This window comes from Sparus aurata, chromosome 10, assembly GCF_900880675.1.
Source record: "Sparus aurata chromosome 10, fSpaAur1.1, whole genome shotgun sequence".
Lineage (NCBI taxonomy): Eukaryota > Metazoa > Chordata > Actinopteri > Spariformes > Sparidae > Sparus > Sparus aurata.
Genome location: NC_044196.1, coordinates 3,747,540 through 3,768,198, shown reverse-complemented (window position 1 = coordinate 3,768,198; position 20,659 = coordinate 3,747,540). Strand labels below are relative to the sequence as shown.

Here is a 20,659-nt window from a genome sequence, read left to right as displayed (position 1 = left end):
TATCAATGGCACAATTTACCCCAGTGTATTCTCTCTAATAGCACAACTTACCTCGCACCGAGGGAGAGTTGTGCCACAAAACCACTTCTTTTTCTAAAGCTATATTTCTAAAACAGTTTATTTAAGATCCAAAGTGATTGTTCCCAGGGATGCACAACATCCTAAACTATATGTACATATTTTAGTTGGAGGCATTACTGTAATCCCCTTGCTTTAAAGGCACTTTAAGTAAACATTGGCACAAATTACCCCACACTCCCCGACCAGGGTGGTTCGTCTAACGTGCAGTGAGCAGCTCTCCTACTGGTGCTGGGGAGAGGTGAGGGAGGGGAACCAGAACCAGAAACCAGAATCAGATTTGGATTTTACGTTCTGCGCAGGCTCAAAATCTTTTTCCCGGGGCCGTGAGCCGGAAGTAGAACGACGGGGGCGGCGTCTTTCCTCCAAAATCACCACAAGCGAGAGCGCCATTGTGCATCTAGTTTGTGTAATTATCATGTACACCATATACGAAATGTACAAAGATGTAGCTTCGTCTCGCTCTTCGTATGCCGTCTTTCTCGAATGTCAAGGCACAGTTTGTCATTTCTCTCAGTTTTACCCCAGTTATCTCAAAATGTATTCAAACATGACTTGACATAGATATTCTCATGACGAACTCCAACTGGATCCTGATGAACTTCTTGATGTTCAGTGAAGTAAAATATATTGTCTTGTTGTCTCATTACATCCCTCGTGTCAAACCTTCTCAAAAACCTTTCGATCCTGCTGTAGCTCACGGACACGTCTCTCTAATAGAGACACCTGAGACAACTGCAAAACAGTCAACACAGCCATCATGACACTTCTTTATCGAGGCTGTGTTACTGTGGTGAAAGGCTAAACCTGAGCTAATCGACAGAATACAGTATAAAATCTAAAGTTTACTGCGGTACAAAACCAGTGGGACTATGAGCGACTCAGAAATCCAAGAATAAACAACTAAGACAGAGAGATGAGGAGAGAGACAGTGAATCACAGCTGTAGAGCTCACAAAAGCAGCGTCCAACATGTGATTTACTGTAAACAGCTCACAGTCAAAGTTCAGTTCAGTCCTGGTGTCAGTGGACGGTCAGCAGCAGCAAAGTGACGACTGGCTGTCCACTGATGTCCTCCATGTGTTTCTGAAGTGAAGCTCAGTAAAGAGGACTTTGTGCTTGTTGTAGTTGTGACAGGAAGATGAAGATGTTTGTGGTGTTTGTGATCCTCGTGCACGGTAAGATAACCTTCCTCCCTCTGATCTGATTGTCACCTCGGTCCAACATCATGTCTTTAATGTGGATCTGTGTCATTTTCACTTCATCAGTGTGTTTCAGCTGCAGCACCATGTTTTCTTCACAGAAACACATGAAGAACAGATTAAAGGCAGCAGATGTTCACTGTGTCTTTAAACCCTGATGAATGTAGAAGACTGTACAGTCACACTGTCCTCTCTTCTGTTCTTCAGGATTAGATCCCTGCAGCTCGCTCACATTCTGATGGCTTCTGTTCACAAACGTAATAATGATGCTTTGCTGACAGCAGCATCACATGTGGATGTAAATGTTGGCCTTCATTCACACAGAGTCTGAGTTGAGCTTTAGCAGCACAGTTTACAGGCTGCAAACACTGCAGAGGACCACATTCACTCATGACATGAAATAAGGCTGCTGTCATTGACCCTCTCTGTCTGTGTGACCTCACAGTTTCCCAGCATGCCTCAGCTGTGGAGCTGTATGAGGGGGACCCGTTTGTCCTGCTGCCCTGTGACTTTCCCACTGATGAACTGGACGAGCCCTCAGTGGTGTGGAGCCGCTACGATCTCAATCCTTCAACCGTCCACCAGCATCAGCAGGAAGGTGATGAACTTAAAGACCAAAACCAGCTTTACAGCGGCCGAACATCCATGAAGACTGACGCTCTGGAAACTGGAGACCTCAGCCTCATTCTGACAAAACTCCACCTCTCTGACAGCGGCTCCTACACCTGCACCGTCAGAGGGTTCAGTAGGGGGAGACAGAGAGAACGGAGAGTGACGGACGTACAGCTGCAGGTCAAAGGTCAGCAACTAACCCTAAAACCTCCTGTAGATACAGATCAGAGGTCAGAGGTCAGAGGTCATGGTCTTTATGTTTCTGGTTCCCACAGAACGATTCCCATCCTGGGCCGAAGCTCTCCTGGTTCTCCTGGCTGTTGGACTTGTTGTTTCTGGAGCTCTTTTAGTACATTTTAGGCACTATTTCATGTCAGGTATGTCACTACTACTACACTACCCATCATGCACCTGGGCAGCATCTTTACTCTAGTAGCTCCCTGACTGTTGAGACAGACTGTCAACGGTGAGGTCTAGGATTATAAGAGAAGGATGAGACACCTATGGCCATGAACTTTGGGTCATGACCGAAAGAATAAGATCCCGGATACAAGCGGCCGAAATGAGTTTCCTCCGCAGGGTGGCAGGGCGCTCCCTTAGAGATAGGGTGAAGAGCTCTGTCACCCGGGAGGAGCTCAGAGTAGAGCCGCTGCTCCTCCACATCGAGAGGAGCCAGCTGAGGTGGCTCGGGCATCTGTTTCGGATGCCCCCGGGACGCCTCCCTCGGGAGGTGTTCCTGGCATGTCCCTCCGGGAGGAGACCCCGAGGAAGACCCAGGACACGCTGGTGTGACAATGTCGCCCAGCTGGCCTGAAAACGCCTTGGGGTCCTCCCGGAAGAGCTGGAGGCAGTATCCGGGGAGAGGGAAGTCTGGGTGTCCCTGCTCAGGCAGCTGCCTCCGCGACCCGGCCCCGGATAAGCGGATGAAAATGGATGGATGGATGGATGGATGAGACAGTGAGGTCTGGGATTATAAATGAAGGATGAGACAGTGAGGTCTAGGATTATAAGAGAAGGATAAGACAGTGAGGTCTGGGATTATAAGAGAACGATGAGACAGTGAGGTCATGTTACCATCACAGTTCCTGCTGCTGTCTGTACAGCTGATGTTGTGGTTTGTTGTCCTGTCAGTCTACCAGGTGGAGGTGGATTCAGAGGCAGAGTCTGTCCAGCTGCCCTGCAAAACCATAGTTTGCCAGCCTAAAAACGGTAAAGTGGTGTGGAGGGACAGAGACAACAGGAAGGTCCATGTGTATCAGAACGGTTCTGACCAGCCTGAAGAACAGGACAGAGATTACAGAGGTCGAACAGAGATGAAGAGAAACCTGCTAGAACCTGGAGACCTCAGTCTGACCCTGAAATACCCCACAGACTGGGACAGTAATACCTACACCTGCACCGTCTACAACAGGGAGGGAAACATCCTGATGATGAAACAAGTGGTGCTGAAGGTCAAAGGTCAGTTCTCTCTCTTTGTTTCTCTCTTAGTGAGTGTGGGTGTGCATTTCAGTGAGCGAGTGTGTTTCTATATTTTGTGTGTCTGTGTGTTAGATTGATTTCTGCAGTAGTATTTTGTGCTGTAGTTTTAGTGGATCAGTATCAATCGTCCTCATCTGGAGATGCTCACACACAGACACAGAGTCAAACTCTGTCCGACTGTTAATTGCTCTGTGGAGGATTGCAGTCCAGCAATCAGAGAAATAGTCGGTTATGACGGTATAAAGTCCAAATCTAGGATGAACAATGGAGTGGGTATTTTTCTGGACAGTATTGATAAAGTCAGCACGGTTGTTGAACGAGGTGTACTGATCCAGGACACCTTTGTTCAGGTGGTACCGCTGGTTCATCCAGCCAGAAACATCATTCTGTCCAGAGTTCCTCCGTTCATTAGTAATGAAATGTTGCAGAGAGAACTGGAGAGACACGGACAGTTAATGTCTCCAGTCAAACTGATTCCTCTGGGCTGTAAACCTCCACACCTGAGACATGTTGTCTCCTTCAGAAGGCAGGTCTTCATGGTTCTGAACAACACTGAGGAGTTCAACTTGATGTTGAAGTTCACAGTGGAGGATTTTGATTATACTGTTTATGTATCTTCTGAGAGGATGAAATGTTTTGGATGAATGAGTCAAATAGTTACTTCTTCTTTTGCCTGCTTTGTTCACTCTTTTCTGTTTTACACCTTGTTTCTTTGCTATGGGAGACATAAGAACAGGCAGCTTGAATATAAATGGAGCAAGGGATGATGGGAAAAGGGCGTCTCTTTCCAAGCTGTGTTCTCTCAACAAGCTGGATGTTATTTTGGTACAGAGACGCACAGTACTGCTGATAACCAGACTGACTGGAGGACAGAGTGGACTGCTGAAACCTTCTTCAGTCACAAACCAGTAACAGTTGTGGGGCTGGACTTGTTGTTTCCACTAACTTTCTTCCTCAGTCTATAGAAAGTGAAGAAGTTATTAAAGGCCGTCTGTTAAAAGTGAGAGCAGTGTGTGAAGACGTAAAGATGGTGTTTATTAATATTGATGCTCCGGCTGTGGGAGTGGAGAGAGTGGTGTTTCTACATGTTTTAAATGAAGTGATTGATAAATGTAATAATGAGGAATATGTATTTATGGGTGGAGGTTGTAACAGTACTGAGGACAGCAGGTCAGACAGGAACCATGCAGAGCCTCACGCTGCCTCTCACACTCGTCTGCTTCACCTCATGGAGGCTCAGGAGTTGTGTGATCAGTAAGAGAACCGTATTATATGTGGAGATGTTTCCTCCTGGACTCCGCTGCTCCTCTCTGCCTCTCTCTGCTCCTCTCTGCTCCTCTCTGCCTCTCTCTGCTCCTCTCTGCTCCTCTCTGCCTCTCTCTGCTCCTCTCTGCTCCTCTCTGCCTCTCTCTGCTCCTCTCTGCCTCTCTCTGTGACCTGCTGGTCTGTGTGTGACCCCGCCCCCTTCGAAGAGAGACAGCAGGAGATGACAAAACACCGGGAGGTTGCTGTTTTAACGAGCGTTGGCTTGAAAATGTTAATTAGTGTGAATGCTGAGTCAGCATTCACACTATTGTTCTTCTGGAATGTATTATTCTTCCGTACGGTTTTCGGCTCATATCTCCTCCTACAATTCTTGAGCGGTTCAAACCATTCAAATATCAAAATGTTCAGCTTTTTTAGGACATGATGGCGTCTATTTTTCTAATTTCTACCTTTTATACTTTTGGAAATATTCAGCTTTTTCTGCAAAATTTTGCCCATTCATCCTTATGGGGATTTTTTCAAATTTCATTCTGCTATAACTTCAGCATACACTATAGGAAAAGTTCAAATATTAAAATGTTCAGCTTTTTCAGCTCTTTCAACCTTGTGCTTTTCAACTTTTCAACTTTTCAACTTTCCCAAAAAAATGTAACATTGAATCAAATGGGAAAAGCTTCAGATCCTCTTCAAAACTCATCGACTTTCAACCTCATCTTGTTCCTCATACGTTGAGCGAGAGACACCATTCAAACTTTAAAACAGTCTCAAGACCTTGAACTATTGGCGATGTATTCAGTTTTTAAAAATTTAGTACGGTTTTGAAAATATCGCAGTTTTAGTTTTAAGAACTTTTAGCTCATCTTCTGATTTTATAATGGGTGTGTATTGCGTCAGCTAGAGTGTGTGACATCATCTCTAGAGTGTGAGGCTGCTCGAAGAGTGGGCGAAAAAAATGTCTTCAGCTTGATTTTGATCCCACATCTTTTACTTGACATAGACAATATTTGCATAGAAATGTAGGAAATCTTGTTGGGTGTCAGCTGGTGGTCTTATTTCAGATGTGGGGCTTACAGTTTTGGATTTAGAAGCCCAAGAGCGACAAGAAGTTGAAATATAGCCCCATAAGCCGCAATGTTAATTTTGAGGCTACATATCTGGCCGAGAGCAGACGGTACCTGATTTGTCTCTCACTCTTGTGCCCTCATTTCTCACTCGACAGAAATAAAAACGACATCAACAAGTTCAGCCATGTCTCCTGTCACTCAACATACACATATTTCGACGATTACCATTACATTTGTTTCAGAAATCACAGGGGTTTGGGAGGCGTTTTCCCATTCACCCTTATGGGGACATTTTGATCTCTGTCTTTCTCTATTTCTCCTGCGTGTGTATCTGAAGAATGCGTGTTTATTGCTGGAGCCAGCGTGTGTGACATCATTGCTACAGTGTAGAACAGCTGGAAAATCTGGAGAAAGAATTCTCTTCAGCTGGATTTGGATCTCATATCTTTTACTTCACGTAGACAATGTATACATAGAAAATATAGGAAATCTTGTTGGCTTGCTTCATGGTTGCTCCTCCTCCAGCGTATGTGCAGCCATTTTAACCTCTTCCAGCACTCTTACTCTACATCTTTTTACCTTTTCATCCTTTTTTCACCTATTTGAGCTCTTTCACCCTTAAACTTTTTTACCTTTTCATCCTTTTTTCACCTTTTTAACCTCTTCCAGCCTTCTTACTCTACAGCTTTTCATATTTTATCGCCATTTTAACCTCTTCCAGCCCTCTTACTCTACAGCTTTTCATATTTTTTCACCTTTTGAACCTCTTCCAGCCCTCTTACTCTACAGCTTTTCATATTTTTTCACCTTTTGAACCTCTTCCAGCCCTCTTACTCTACAGCTTTTCATATTTTTTCACCTTTTTAACCTCTTCCAGCCCTCTTACTCTACAGCTTTTCATATGTTTTCACCTTTTTAACCTCTTCCAGCCCTCTTACTCTACAGCTTTTTATATGTTTCCACCTTTTTAACCTCTTCCAGCCCTCTTACTCTACAGCTTTTCATTCTGTTTCACCTTTTTAAACTTTTTCGGTCTTCGTCAGCCTTTAATTTTTCACCTTTTTTGCCTTCTTTCACCATTATAACATCCTCCTGCCCTCTTAATCTACAGCTTTTCGCCTTTTTTTCAACATTCTTATAGTTTTATGCATTTTCGGCAGTACGTTCAGCAGATCTCACTTCAGCCTTCAGTATTCACACTGTATTTTCGCAGGAAATACAATTTTTCTAGTTACAAACTATGGTTAAGATAAGGACCGAATCAAAGAGTGGCGTCATGCAAGGTCTGCAAAAAAGATTTGCAGGTCTGCGCTCTCCAGTCACATGAAATGTAAGTGAAGACTTTTTGAGTAACTTATGCCAGCGCTGCACGTTAACACTTTGTTTATGCTAACCGCTAACGTTAGCTAAACCATAACACACTAAAGAATAATTAACGCACCATTAATCACGTTACGTGACCTCGTTAAGTTAGTGCCTGACTGTCTGTGTGTTGTCACACATGTAGGCTGGTAGCAATAGAAGGATGGGTGAGGAGAAGGTCCAATTTGATGCAGTTTGGACTGATGACACGTTCAATATTAATAACTTTGATGAATAAACGAAGAGTGCTCAGAAACTGACTGTTCAGTTTTCCTCTGTAACTTCACACCAGGCACTGACGTCTGTAAGAGCTTGAAGTGTGAAAACAGAATGTTCACTTTTCTCCACTTTTCATTACTTCTTATAAAGTAAATTAGATGGAAGCTGAGATTTCTTACAGATAGGTGACACATTTTGACAGTGTTGGGCAAGATACTCCACACACTTGATGCATTATTTATTATTGTCATTTCAGTAACTTTATTACATTATGATATTACTGTCTTTGAATGTTAAGGCATTACATTACTATTGCATTACTTTTAAGTTACTTTAACACAAATTTAAACCCATCAACACTGAAAACAGTTTTTGAAAGGGCTGAACATGCTGAACATGAATTGCAATGTTAAAATTGAAACATTTGGGGTGTAGTACCTGTTTCAGTCCCATGAGAAGATTTTTTTTTTTTTTGAACCAAGTATTTATTGGTGTTCATATGTGTCAACACAAATCCTTTAGTTTACATCAAATCTTTCTTTCTGTTACACACATGCAAAACAAACAAACAAGAATTTCATGCAATGTTTGAACAAATAACAGCTTGGCAAACAACTTAGGCCCTCTGGGCCGTCTCTGACCTTCTTCTAAATCACTGATACACTTGGACAGTTTTGAAATAGCATAGGTTGACCATGTTTCACATTGGTAGGTTTAAGTATTTGCTTACAGGACCCCATCTTGTTGTGAAAATGTCCATCTTAAGATGAAGGTGTGCTGTAATCTTCTCCATCACATATACCTTTTTTACTCTCTCTTGCCACTGGAGTATAGTAGGGGGGAGCGGTTTTAACCACAGAACAGTTATCATCTTCCTAGCTATTAATAATAGGACATGTAAAAGATACAGCTTCTTTTTTTCCCATCTTCCTTTAGGGAGTGCTCCTATAATATAAAATTGCGGGGTCAGAGGCAAATTAATGTTTAATATAACAAATAATTCTTTCTGAATCCCTTTCCAGTAATTTTTCAACTTTGGACAGTCCCAAAATATGTGCGTTTGGTCTCCTATCAGGTGACAATCCCTCCAGCACAAATTTGTTTTACTACTGCCAAATTTGGAAGTTATGGAGGGGGTTCTAAAATATCTCATTTTTACTTTCCAGTTAAACTCTTTCCAAATTGGGCTGCTGGATATCTTATGTCCCTCCTCACACACATCCTCCCAGCATGTATCTTCGATAATAACATTCATCTCTAACTCCCATTTACCTTTTATATCCAGAGCACTCCCTGACATCAATAAATTTAAACATTTGTAAATTTGAGAAACAACCTTAGTACCTATCTTTTCTTTTATGATATTTATAAGCAACTCTTCTATAGGGGTGGGTTGTTTCTTGAGTAAACTCCATTCTTTATGCGACATCAAGTAACTTCTCAGTTGCAAGTATCTGTAAAAGTCTTGACTTGTCAGACCAAATCTGTCCTGCAGTTGTTTAAAAGATTGCAGTATTTCCCCTTCAAACATCTGGTGTATCAATATAAGCCCTTTTTTCCCCCATTCTTTAAACCCAACATCCAGTTTGTTTGGTTCAAAATTCATTAAACCAGAAATTTTCATCGTTCTTGAAATCTCCAGAGGGGCTCCAATCTTTTTCTTAACTGTATTCCAAACTCTTTGAGTGCACTTAATCCAGTCATTTTTAATCTTAAATTTGCTTTGAGTTTTCTTATCCAAAAAAGGTAATGCTTCAAGAGGTATTGTTGCACATGAATCTTTTTCTAGCTCAAGCCAATTTGTTTCTTCATTTTGCAATAGCCACTCTACCATTGCTCTAAGTTGTGCTGCCCAAAAGTATCATTTTAAATTCGGCAAATCAAGACCTCCCAGTCTCTTGGGCCAAGTTAGTTGTTTCAGTCTAACTCTGGGCTTTTTCTTTTGCCAGAGGAATGAAGATATTAGCCCGTCTAACATTTTGAATACAGAAGATGAAATCCAAACCGGAAGCGTCTCAAAAAGGTAGAGCAACCTTGTAAGGATATTCATCTTGATTGTTTCAATCCTGCCAAACAAGGATAGTGGGAGTATCTTCCATCTTTCTAAATCTGCTCTTATTTGAGTAATTAGTTTCCCATAATTTGCATTGTACAATTGTGAAATATCTGGAGTGATCATAACACCCAGATACCGGAATCCCAGAGCTGACCACTTAAAGGAGACTATCCTTTCCAGTTCAGATGGCCATTTCCCCACCAGCATCATCGCCTCCGACTTAGACTCATTAACCTTGTAGCCTGATGCAGATCCAAAGTTTTTAAGCAATTAAGCAGTGTAGGAATAGAGCTCAAAGGATCACTTATATACAATATTATATCGTCTGCATACATCGATATTTTGTGTATCCCTCCTTTACTAGATATCCCATGGATCGAAGGATTTTCCCTTATCATTTCTGCTAAGGGCTCTATGTTAATTGCAAATAATAGGGGGGACAACGGGCATCCTTGCCTTGTCCCTCTTTTAAGTTCAAATTGTTCTGAAGTGTGTCCGTTGACCCTCACTCTGGAGCTTGGACTCGTGTATAATACTTTAATCCAGCTAATAAAGTCCAGATGAAAGCCCATTTTTATCAAAGTATATTCCAGGTATCTCCAATCTACTCGATCAAATGCTTTCTCAGCATCAATGCTGAGAAGCATGGAAGATTGATCACTAGTCTTAGCTGTTGTAATAATGTTCAAGGTACGTCTAATATTGTTTGATGCCTGCCTTCCTGGTATGAAGCCTGTTTGGTCTGATTTAATTATTTTGTTAATGTGTATCTGAATTCTTTTGGCCATTATTGAACTTAACATTTTCACATCATTACAGAGCAGACTAATTGGTCTGTATGAGGCACACTCTGTAGGGTTTTTCCCATCCTTATATATTACAGATATAATTGCTTCTGACCAGGTTTTCGGGGGATCTTTTTTATTCAAGGCATAATTAAAAACTCTTTGTAACAGTGGTGTGATTTCTGCCTGAAGACATTTATAAAACTCCCCCGGGTACCCATCTGTCCCCGGTGATTTGTTATTTTTTAGATTCTTTATAACTTCTTTTATTTCATTTTCTGTGATCGGCTCGGCCATCACTTTGGCATCAATTTCATCTAGTTTTGTTAATTTGAGAGGACCTAGGAAGTTTCTAATAATTTCTTCTTTATTTTCTTCTTCTGATGAATCGTATAGTTTCTTATAGTAGGCTGCAAAGGCTTCTGATATGTCTTTTGGGTGGGACATTTGTTTTTTAGAGGAGGGACACACAATCTTATGAACCACTCGGCTTGCCTGTGCCTTACGTAGTTGAAAGGCCAGTAATCTGCTGGCTCGGTTCCCTAGCTCGTAGAACTTTTGGTTGGAGAATCGTAGAGCACCCTCTGCTTTATGTGTTAGCAAGTCGTTCAACCTCTGTTTGTTTTGGCTTAGAGATTTTAGAATAGAGTCATCTTTTGTTTGTTTGTGTTGTTGCTCCAGGTTTTTTATACTGTCTTCCAAATCAGATTGTAATCTCTCCCGTTCTTTTTTCAGTTTGGAGGAGAGGGCGATTATTTTCCCTCTTAGCACTGCTTTAGCAGCATCCCATAATGTCGATACAGACACCTCATCATTATCATTATGTTCCAGGAAGTTTTTCAGTTCATCTTTTATGTCCTGTACTATCTTTGGGTTGTTTAGTAGTGAGACATTTAACCTCCAGAATTTAGCAGGCTTCTCTGGACTTAACCTCAAAGATAAGATGACAGGCCCATGGTCTGAAATGGTTGTGGGTTCAATATGGCAGCCAACCACTTTGTAAGCGTTTTGATTTGATATGCAGAAGAAGTCTATTCTAGAGTAGCTTTTATGTACTCCTGAGAAGTGTGTGTAGTCCTTCTCTTTAGGGTGTTTCAAGCGCCATATATCTACCAGTCCTAGTTCTACCATCATACTGCATAGTGACTTAGATTTTGATGTTTGAGCTCTTAATTCAAAGGGGCATTTATCCATTCTTTGATTTATTACGCAATTGAAATCCCCTCTCACTATAATTATCCCTTTAGAGTGTTCAGCTATGAGTGACGCAATTTCTTTGAAAAATGTTGGATTATCTGCATTTGGTGCATAGAGATTCATAATAGTTAGGTTTATACCACCAATTACACCCACAACCATCACGTAGCGTCCCTCTTTATCTGCATGTATTTTGTCTGGTATGAGGCCTATCGATTTGTGGCACAAAATGGCCACTCCTCTTTTCTTTCTGTTTTCGTATGATGCACTAAAAATCTGGCCCACCCATTCTCTTTTCAATTTTTGGTGTTCCCTATCATCCAGATGAGTCTCCTGAAGCAATGCTATCGGCCAATTTAATCTTTTAAGTTGAGAAAGTATTTTTTTCCTTTTTATAGGGTGATTAACCCCATTTACATTGTAAGTTATAACATTTAGCATGTTCTTCTTGTTCCGTTCTTAATTTTCCCATGCTGCAGTAGCTCGAACACTATGCTTCGCAAGTCCAAAATTAAAGTCAGATTACCATCCAAGAGCCTTCCGACTTTCATACCTATGTTTGCCAGTAACAGTAGAACATGATGAACAAATAAACAGTATGTTGTGAACATTTTAGAACTTCCAACTGACTAGTGGTCTGTCTCGATATACAAACAAAAAAACCTGCAGTTTTTGCAAATGAGATTTCTAAAGGCAGACCACTCTCGATCTAAAATGAGCAGAGAGATTGAGCTCTCTGGGTGAAAAACACAAAGTGCAATTGCAACAATCTCCCAGATTACCCTAATGTGGGGATTGTGTTGCCTTGAACGCCCTGTTGTCAGCGGGCTTGTCTCTCTTTCTTTATTCCCGCCTCGACCCGGCCATGTTCATTGCTTTCTTGTAGAAGTGTGTAGCCCGAAGTTTTCATGTCCATAAAATCAAAATGTCACTTAACAGAAGATTATCTTATAGTAAGAATGCCTGTGTAGTTTGCATATGGGATGTGATTTATCCAGCAGGACTGACTTTACTCACGTCCCTCACATAGGTGTGTCCAGTCTTTCAGTAATGGCTCTAATTTCTGTGGGAGACAGTAGCTGTTTCCTCCTCCTCCGGTTGTCCTGTGTCGTCCAAGTGTCTTGGGTCAGCTCTCTTTCCAGGACATCTCTCTCTTCTATTTCAGCCGCAACTCCGAGCCCCTTCAAAAACGACTGTGCCTCCAGTAGGGAGGGAAACACCTTCACACCAGTGTCCAGAAAAACTTTGAGTTGGGCCGGGTACGCAGATTGAGCTTTTATGTTTTTCTCCCTCAGCCTTTTAATCACCTCCCGCACTTGTTTCCTCTTTCTTTGCACATCTGGCGAGTAATCTTGATCGAAGTAGACCTTTTGGCCCTGGAATGTGATGTCTCGTTGCTTCCAGGCTTGCTGCAGCACCGCTTGCTTCACGCTGAAGTCCAAAAATCTTACTATTATAGATCTTGTTGAAGCCTTCGTCTTCGGTTTTGGAGCAATAGCTCTGTGTGCTCGTTCCAATTTAATTTCCACGTCATCTTTAAGTGTCAGTGTTGTCCTGAAGAACTCCACCATGAATGGCACCATCTCCTTCCCTTCTGCTTCTTCAGGGATCCCATACACCCTGATGTTATTGCGCCGTAGTCTATTCTCCATGTCGTCCTGTTTAGCGGTGAGCCTGGCTTCCCTCCTCAACAGGTAGCCGAGAGCCCTTTCATGGCGAATACTCCTGTCTTCAGCGTTACTCACTCTGTGCTCTACCGTGGTCAATCTTTCGTCTAGCTTCTCCATTTGTTGTTTTATTTCCCCCACAGATGTTTCGAGTCTGTTTAGGGACTGTTTAGTATCTTGGAAGGCGTCGCCATTCTCTCGCCTGAGTTTCCTTAGCTCTACTAGCAATTCCGATTCGTCATTGTTACTGCCGTTAGCCATGCTAGCTTCTAGCGTTAGCTGCTTCTGGTTAGACTTGATTTCGTCCTGTTTTCCGCTTCTAGTGTCTTTCTTGTTCTGTCTCTGGTTTGCGCTCATTTTGGAGCACTGTCGCGTGTTCTTCTGTAAAGTTTACCTTTGTTTCGGGAACTTTTATTCTTGGGTCGGACGGAGCGCTGAAATCAAGCGTCTGCTTCGGGCATACCGGAAGCGGAAGTCGCCCATGAGAAGATTTACAGTGAAAAATCAATGTGTCAAAACTTTTTGTATGTCAACACCTTGGTCTCTATTAATATAAGAGAAAGCTGATTGCACCACACATTTTCTAAGATCTTATGTCCTCTAGATGTGATTAAACATGCATGATGCATGGACATGTCCCACCTTCCTCTATATATCAGGGACAGTACAGATTCTTATAATGCATCTACATTGTATTTGAAGTTTTTGAAACACACACATTGATTTTCAATGTAGCTTAAATCTGTTAATGGGGCAGAAAGTGGTCGTACATCCCAAATGTTCAATGTTAACGCTCAAATTCAGTTTGGGCAGACCTTTCAAAAACAGCTGGTTGTATGTGTGTGTGTGTGTGTGTGTGTGTGTGTGTGTGTGTGTGTGTGTTTGGGGGGGGAGCCTCCATTGTAAGGCCCTTTAGCTAATGTTTATTGTGTTTAACAGAAGTTTTTGTATGTTTTATCTGGATACAGACTGACGTAAAACAGATTGACATATGTCGCTGTTCTATTGGCTGTTTATATTATAGTCAGTAGTCCAGCAGCACTAACATGTTTAGGCAGTGAGAGCTTACCTTCTCATTGCTAGCCTGGATGGGGATCTTGCTCACAATTTTTCTAAAAGACGGAGAATCCACTGTTGAAAATGGCAGCATATCTTCGACAACATACTCTGCCACAGTCTCCTCACTTCTCGAGGTTCAAGCATTGCAGAAAGGGAGAAAGTTTGTTTTTGCTGTTTAGTTTTTTCTCCGCTCTCATCCTCAGTTTGCTTTCCTTAACTATAATGTTCTTCACATCCTTGTCTCTGACGAACTGAAAATAATGAGTGCATGTCCATCTTGCAAATGCAGAGTCCAACTTGTCTGCTGCTGCAGCCATCTGCTCCTCAATTAATAGTTCTCTAGCACTAACAGGAAGTTGTTGGCGAATTTGTATAAAAACAACACACCACTTAATTTCGGGTTTAAAATGCATTATAATGCGTGTTACTGAGATTTGTACCGAGTAAAATATCACCTTTTTTTGTTTTTGTAGTGCCTTACATTACTGCGTTACAGCAAAAAGTAATGCATTACAGTAATTGCATTACTTTTGTAATGCGTTACTCCCAACAATGCATTTTGAAACATAAAAATGTATGTCTTTGTCTCGGTGCAAGTGTGCCTGAAGAACGCCAAGTGGCTTCCATTTTTTTTGGATAAAACTTTGTGTTCTCCTTTAATTTCTAAACTTTTTGCTGTTATGAAACATAATTTTAGATGTTTGCTGCATAATACAATGTACATAATTGTGATAAAAAGTGAAAAAAAAACATGAGTGTATATATTCCTGTAGATATGTATTTTACCCCAGCGATAAGGTGCTGGAAAAATTTGAAAGTGACCCTTAAAAGTGCTTGAAAAGTGCTTGAATTTGACCTCTAAAAATGTGTATGAACCCTGTCTGGAGTCTGAAGTGGAGGAACTCTGAGACCAGCTGAGGGGCGTCGACTGGGACTGATTACCAGGGCTCAATCGGGGAGGGGGCCCTCAAAAGGCCTGAAATAAAAATGTTGTTTTTTACTTTATTTTTTATTCCTAAAGCCCTATTCACATGGGACTAGTATTACCTGGGGACTTCAAGTGATTTAGAAATTACCCCACCACGTCTGTGTTTCGTGCGGCGCATTCACACAGGATAAGTGAAGTCTGTGTTTTAACTCTAATTTACTGACATTATCTCCCGGATCGATCGTACCGGAGCCCTTGTTGGAGCAGCACAACGGTTAGATATGGATATTTTTAATATAATAACTGGTGAGCCTGTTGAAAGATAGAAAAATGTTCCTTATGGCATGCTGCCATGCATGTAATCCATCTAATCTCTTTCGAGATTTTTCAATGATCCTCCTGAATTTGCACCCAAAATGCTGTCAAAACTTTCATTTATAATTACCAACAGAGCCTCCATCATTCTCGACCGGGAAAAAGGTAGAAAAAAGGTGTGGAAAACACAAAAAATCTTAAGATAAACAAAAAACGACCCAAAATCACAGAGATGCCGATTGGCACGGGACTAATATTATCACATGACCTCTGTGTTTGGTAAAATATGGAAGGTCATTTGCGGTGGAATTTTTACTTTATAAATTACGGATGTGGCAGATTCGCACGGGATTAAGATCACAGACGACCTCTGCAATTATTACAAATTACTGGAGGTCCCCAGGTTATACTAGTCCCGTGTGAATAGGGCTTAAGTAATTAGTGTCATAACTAATTTAAAATTGGCAGAATACGTCGGATGAGAGACTTTTCTCTGTATAAATAAATAGTGGAGGCTGTCTGAGGATGTGAATCCTGGGATTATTAGAGAAGGATGGGACAGTGAGGTCATGTTACCATCACAGTTCCTGCTGCTGTCTGTACAGCTGATGTTGTGGTTTGATGTCCTCTCAGTCTACCAGGTGGAGGTGGATTCAGAGGTGGAGGCTGTCCAGCTGCCTTGCAAAACCACAGTTCACCTGCCTGAAGTCGCTAAAGTGGAGTGGAGGAACGGATATGACAGGAAGATCCATGTGTATCAGAAAGGTTCTGACCAGCCTAAAAAACAGCACATATATTACAGAGGTCGAACAGAGATGAAGAGAAACCAGCTGGAACCTGGAGACCTCAGTCTGACCCTGAAATACCTCACAGACTGGGACAGAGGTACCTACACCTGCACCGTCTACAACAGGTTGAAACGCATCCTGAGGAAGAAACAGGTGGAGCTGAAGGTCAAAGGTCAGTACTGTAGATACAGGTCAGTACTGTAGATCCAGGTCAGAGGTCAGTACTGAAATCAATCAGCTGATTTCCAATCAGAGTTGACCATATTGATCTGAATGTGATGTTTTCATTTGATCCAGAAGAAAGTTGAAGGAACGAGCTGAAAGAAACAACAAATCTTTTCATCACTTAGAACAAAGAAATGCAGCTTTAATAGTTTGTATCAGTTATTGATTGATGATCAGTTCTCAGCTGATTCAACAAATCTTCACTTCCCGTTGAAGAAGTTGATCAAAGAAAATGTTAAATTTGACGTCCAGAAATGTGAAAGTGACAAAGAGAAGCAACAAACAGCAGTTGAACACTGAGATGAGACATTACTGTGAAGACCACAGGGACAAAACATCACAACACCATCAGGACTCTGATCATGTCCAACACCTTGAAAACCTGGTTTTACTTCCTGTGTTTCTGTCCCCTGTTACCTGCTGCTGTCATCTGGTTCTGTCCTTCAGCTTTCTCTACTACTTTGTAATCAGTCAATAAAGTTATTCAAACCTGCTGCTGCTGTCTGTACAGATGATGTTGTGCTTTGTTTCCTCTCAGACTGTCAGGTGGAGGTGGAGGAGGGGGAGGAGTCTGTCCAGCTGCCCTTCAGAACTACACCTGACCTGCCTGAGGACGCTACAGTGGAATGGTACCGCTATAAACTATCATACAGGAGAGTCCACCTGTATGAGAACAGATCTGACCAGCCTGAGAAACAGCACCAGGATTACAAAGACCGAACAGAGATGAAGAAAGACCTGTTGAAGACTGGAGACCTCAGTCTGACCCTGAAATACCCCAAAGAGACAGACACAGGAGAATACTGGTGTCTTGTCATCGACAAGGACATGTGGAGCCTGAGAGGGAAAACAGTGAAGCTCAAAGTCAAAGGTCAGAATGAAGATACAGAACAGAGGTCTGTGTGTCTGTCTGTGATTGGTTGCTTGTCCCTGGTTGGCTGATTGTCTCTGGTTGGCTGATTGTCTCTGGTTGGCTGCTTGTCTCTGATTGGCTGCTTGTCTCTGGTTGGTTGATTGTCTCTGGTTGGCTGCTTGTCTCTGGTTGGCTGATTGTCTCTGGTTGGCTGCTTGTCTCTGGTTTGCTGCTTGTCTCTGTCTAACTGTCCTCTGTCTCCTCTGCAGGGAGAATTCAGATCAAAGATCAAACTGATCCGACACTGAGCCTGCTCCTGATGGCTGATCAATCTGTTTGATCAGTCTGTTGGTCAATCTTTGATTATTGATCTGATGTGACTTTGGATCAGAGACTTAATGGAGGTGAAGGAACTGATGGACAACAGATGAAGACGGGAGGACACTTTGTCAGCTTCTTCTTCACTCTGACTCTCACACACAGTCTACACACTCACTATTGATGACTATTGATCAGAGTGATGTCAGAGTGAAGTCAGAGTGATGTCACACGTTGGTTTGGACTGAAACATGTGGTTTAGATCCTTTGAACTCTGACAGTAAAGTGTAAATACAACCTCAGATGTAGAGACAGCAGGTCTCTGCAGTAACAACATGTATCATTACCTTTACAGAGTGTCTACAGATAGAAGCACTCACATTTAACACTTTTTAACATTTTTTTAATGGATCTTTATACGAAATTTAAGACTAAACCTTCGATGGAAATACACACCAAAAGTGAAATATATATAAACATATTGCACATACTAATTATTGCTGTAAGTCCACTGAGTAATTTGGTGCCCTAGGCAAAATCTTAGCCAGTGCCCCCTTGCATCGCAGTCAATTTCACAATCAATTTTCATACACTCACACAGAAATTGCATGTATATATTCAAGATTTTATTTATTTTAAGTCAAAAATATCACACCAAATAAAACCTGAGGAAAGAAACAAGTGATAAAAATACAATATAAATAAGGCATTGTACAAACATATTATCTCTCAGCCTCAGAGTGCCATCACTTGCTTATCTATTGTCAGCCGCTTTGCAAAACGACCTCCAACTCCTCCAAGTTGCCATGTGGGTATTGTGCTCCTGGCAATCCTCATGAACCTTCAGCAAGTGGCTTGCATTGTTCCAGTCCTTTAGTCCTTCCTTATTAAGTCTGTATTCTTTTGGAGGAAACATTTAGCAGCAGAAGCAGTGCAAGCTATCATTTCTGTTTGAGTACATCAGCCAGCTTCTTTTGATTTGTTCAGCATTGACTAAGACTCTGTTACAAAAGTCATGTTGACACTCTACCATCTTTGTTTTTGGGAAATGTGTAACCGTTTTTTTTATTTTTTTTTTATTTGAACTGGTCCTTTATGAACTAGCTCTTATCTCACTTTGTCAGTCAGAAGAGATGACCAGTCAGCATCTATTGGTGCAGCCTTTAGTCCTGATGCTGTGTCACTCTGCTGTGCTGAGGTAGAGGACAGGAGCACCTGATGCTGTGTTTCTCTGCTGTGCTGAGGTAGAGGACAGGAGCACCTGATGCTGTGTCACTCTGCTGTGCTGAGGTAGAGGACAGGAGCACCTGATGCTGTGTCACTCTGCTGTGATGAGGTAAAGGACAGGAGCACCTGATGCTGTGCTGAGGTAGAGGGACAGGAGCACCTGATGCTGTGCTGAGGTAGAGGGACAGGAGCACCTGATGCTGTGCTGAGGTAGAGGACAGGAGCACCTGATGATGTGTCACTGGGCTGCTGGTGCTGACACATGTTAAAAGTGCGTCTGAAGAGAGAAGAGAAGTATATGTGATCACTGCATGTTACATTTTAATTAAAAAAAATGAAAAACAAAGAGATTGGTGTGTGCCATACATAAGACTAATATAGACTAAGAATGAAAATGTGATGAGATTCATTCAACTTTATTGTCATTAAAAAGCAATATAGTCTAACCAGAGTGCAAGTGCAGTGTATATATAAAATATATATATGTATATATATATATATATATATATATATATATATAATATTATATATATATGCAGCTAATCGACAGAATACAGTATAAAATCTAAAGTTTACTGCGGTACAAAACCAGTGGGACTATGAGCGACTCAGAAATCCAAGAATAAACAACTATAACAGAGAGACGGGGAGAGACACAGTGAACCACAGCTGTAGAGCTCACAAAAGCAGCGTCCAACATGTGATTTACTGTAAACAGATCACAGTCAAAGTTCAGTTCAGTCCTGGTGTCAGTGGACGGTCAGCAGCAGCAAAGTGACGACTGGCTGTGAACTGATGTCCTCCATGTGTTTCTGAAGTGAAGCTCAGTAAAGAGACTTTGTGCTTGTTGTAGTTGTGACAGGAAGATGAAGATGTTTGTGGTGTTTGTGATCCTCGTGCACGGTAAGATAACCTTCCTCCCTCTGATCTGATCGTCACCTCGGCCCAACATCATGTCTTTAATGTGGATCTGTGTCATCTTCATTTCATCAGTGTGTTTCAGCTGCAGGACCATGTTTTCTTCACAGAAACACATGAAGAACAGATTATAAGATATCAGATGAAGATTCCTGTCAGACAATCAGAGTTCATCACTGATGTTCTGGTAAACAACCACCAGAGGGCGACATGAGCACAGCAGGATTATTACCTCTGACAACGTTTCCACTGCCGGACCTCAGAACACTTCTGAGCTATTTGTACTTTACTGGAGGATTTCTGCAAATATGTACTTTTTATTCCACTACATTTATTGAAAACACTGTTTTAGTTACTTTACAGATTACATGCTGCCTCAGAGCTGAATCAGCACTTTTTAAATTCATTTAATTGATTAACAATCAGATTAAAAACAACTCTTATATTCATACAAATAATCTGAAAGTGCTGAATACACTTTAGTATATGTAGCTGAGATTAGATTCTGTCTGTCTGGTGACATTTTAACACCATGTTATAGAGAATAACACACAAAATGTCACCCAGCAGGCTGCAGCACTTTATTAATGAAGACAATAAACCAAAAAAAGAAAGAAAATAAAAGACATTTCTGGTTAAACAGCCACATCTGGATCGATGTGATGATGTTAAACAGCTGATCACATGTTCCTCTTTATGATAGATTATATTTTATATTAATAACATCTTTAAACCTCCTGATGAAACACATCTGTTACAGATATATAAACATGTGTCTCAGGTGTTAAAGGTGACACACCTGTCTTAGTAAATCAATCAATAACAAGTCTGAACTCTCTTGTTGCTAGGAGCGGCAGCCTCCCGCAGCGCGCTCTCTGATTGGCCTGCAGTCCGTCACCTCAGGCCAATCAGACGCCAGTGCATCCGCCATGAGAATCCATGATGTTCTTTTTGTTTCTTTAATAAATTTATCAATACTACGATTCATCATCAGGCTGATCAGATCACCGCGCGGGCACACATCAAGCCTTGCCTCCCCAGT

General features: G+C 41.6%; 1 protein-coding gene across 1 annotated transcript; it reads left to right on the top strand.

The window, feature by feature from the left end:
- Positions 1-1,201: 1,201 nt before the first annotated feature.
- LOC115589986 (uncharacterized) lies at positions 1,202-18,068 on the top strand. Its single transcript, XM_030431205.1, has 7 exons — positions 1,202-1,255; positions 1,725-2,078; positions 2,167-2,268; positions 3,023-3,349; positions 15,922-16,248; positions 16,840-17,172; positions 17,424-18,068. Exons 1-7 carry the CDS (start codon positions 1,219-1,221, stop codon positions 17,492-17,494), a joined length of 1,551 nt encoding a protein of 516 aa, XP_030287065.1. The 5' UTR covers positions 1,202-1,218; the 3' UTR covers positions 17,495-18,068.
- The last annotated feature ends 2,591 nt before the right edge of the window (positions 18,069-20,659 follow it).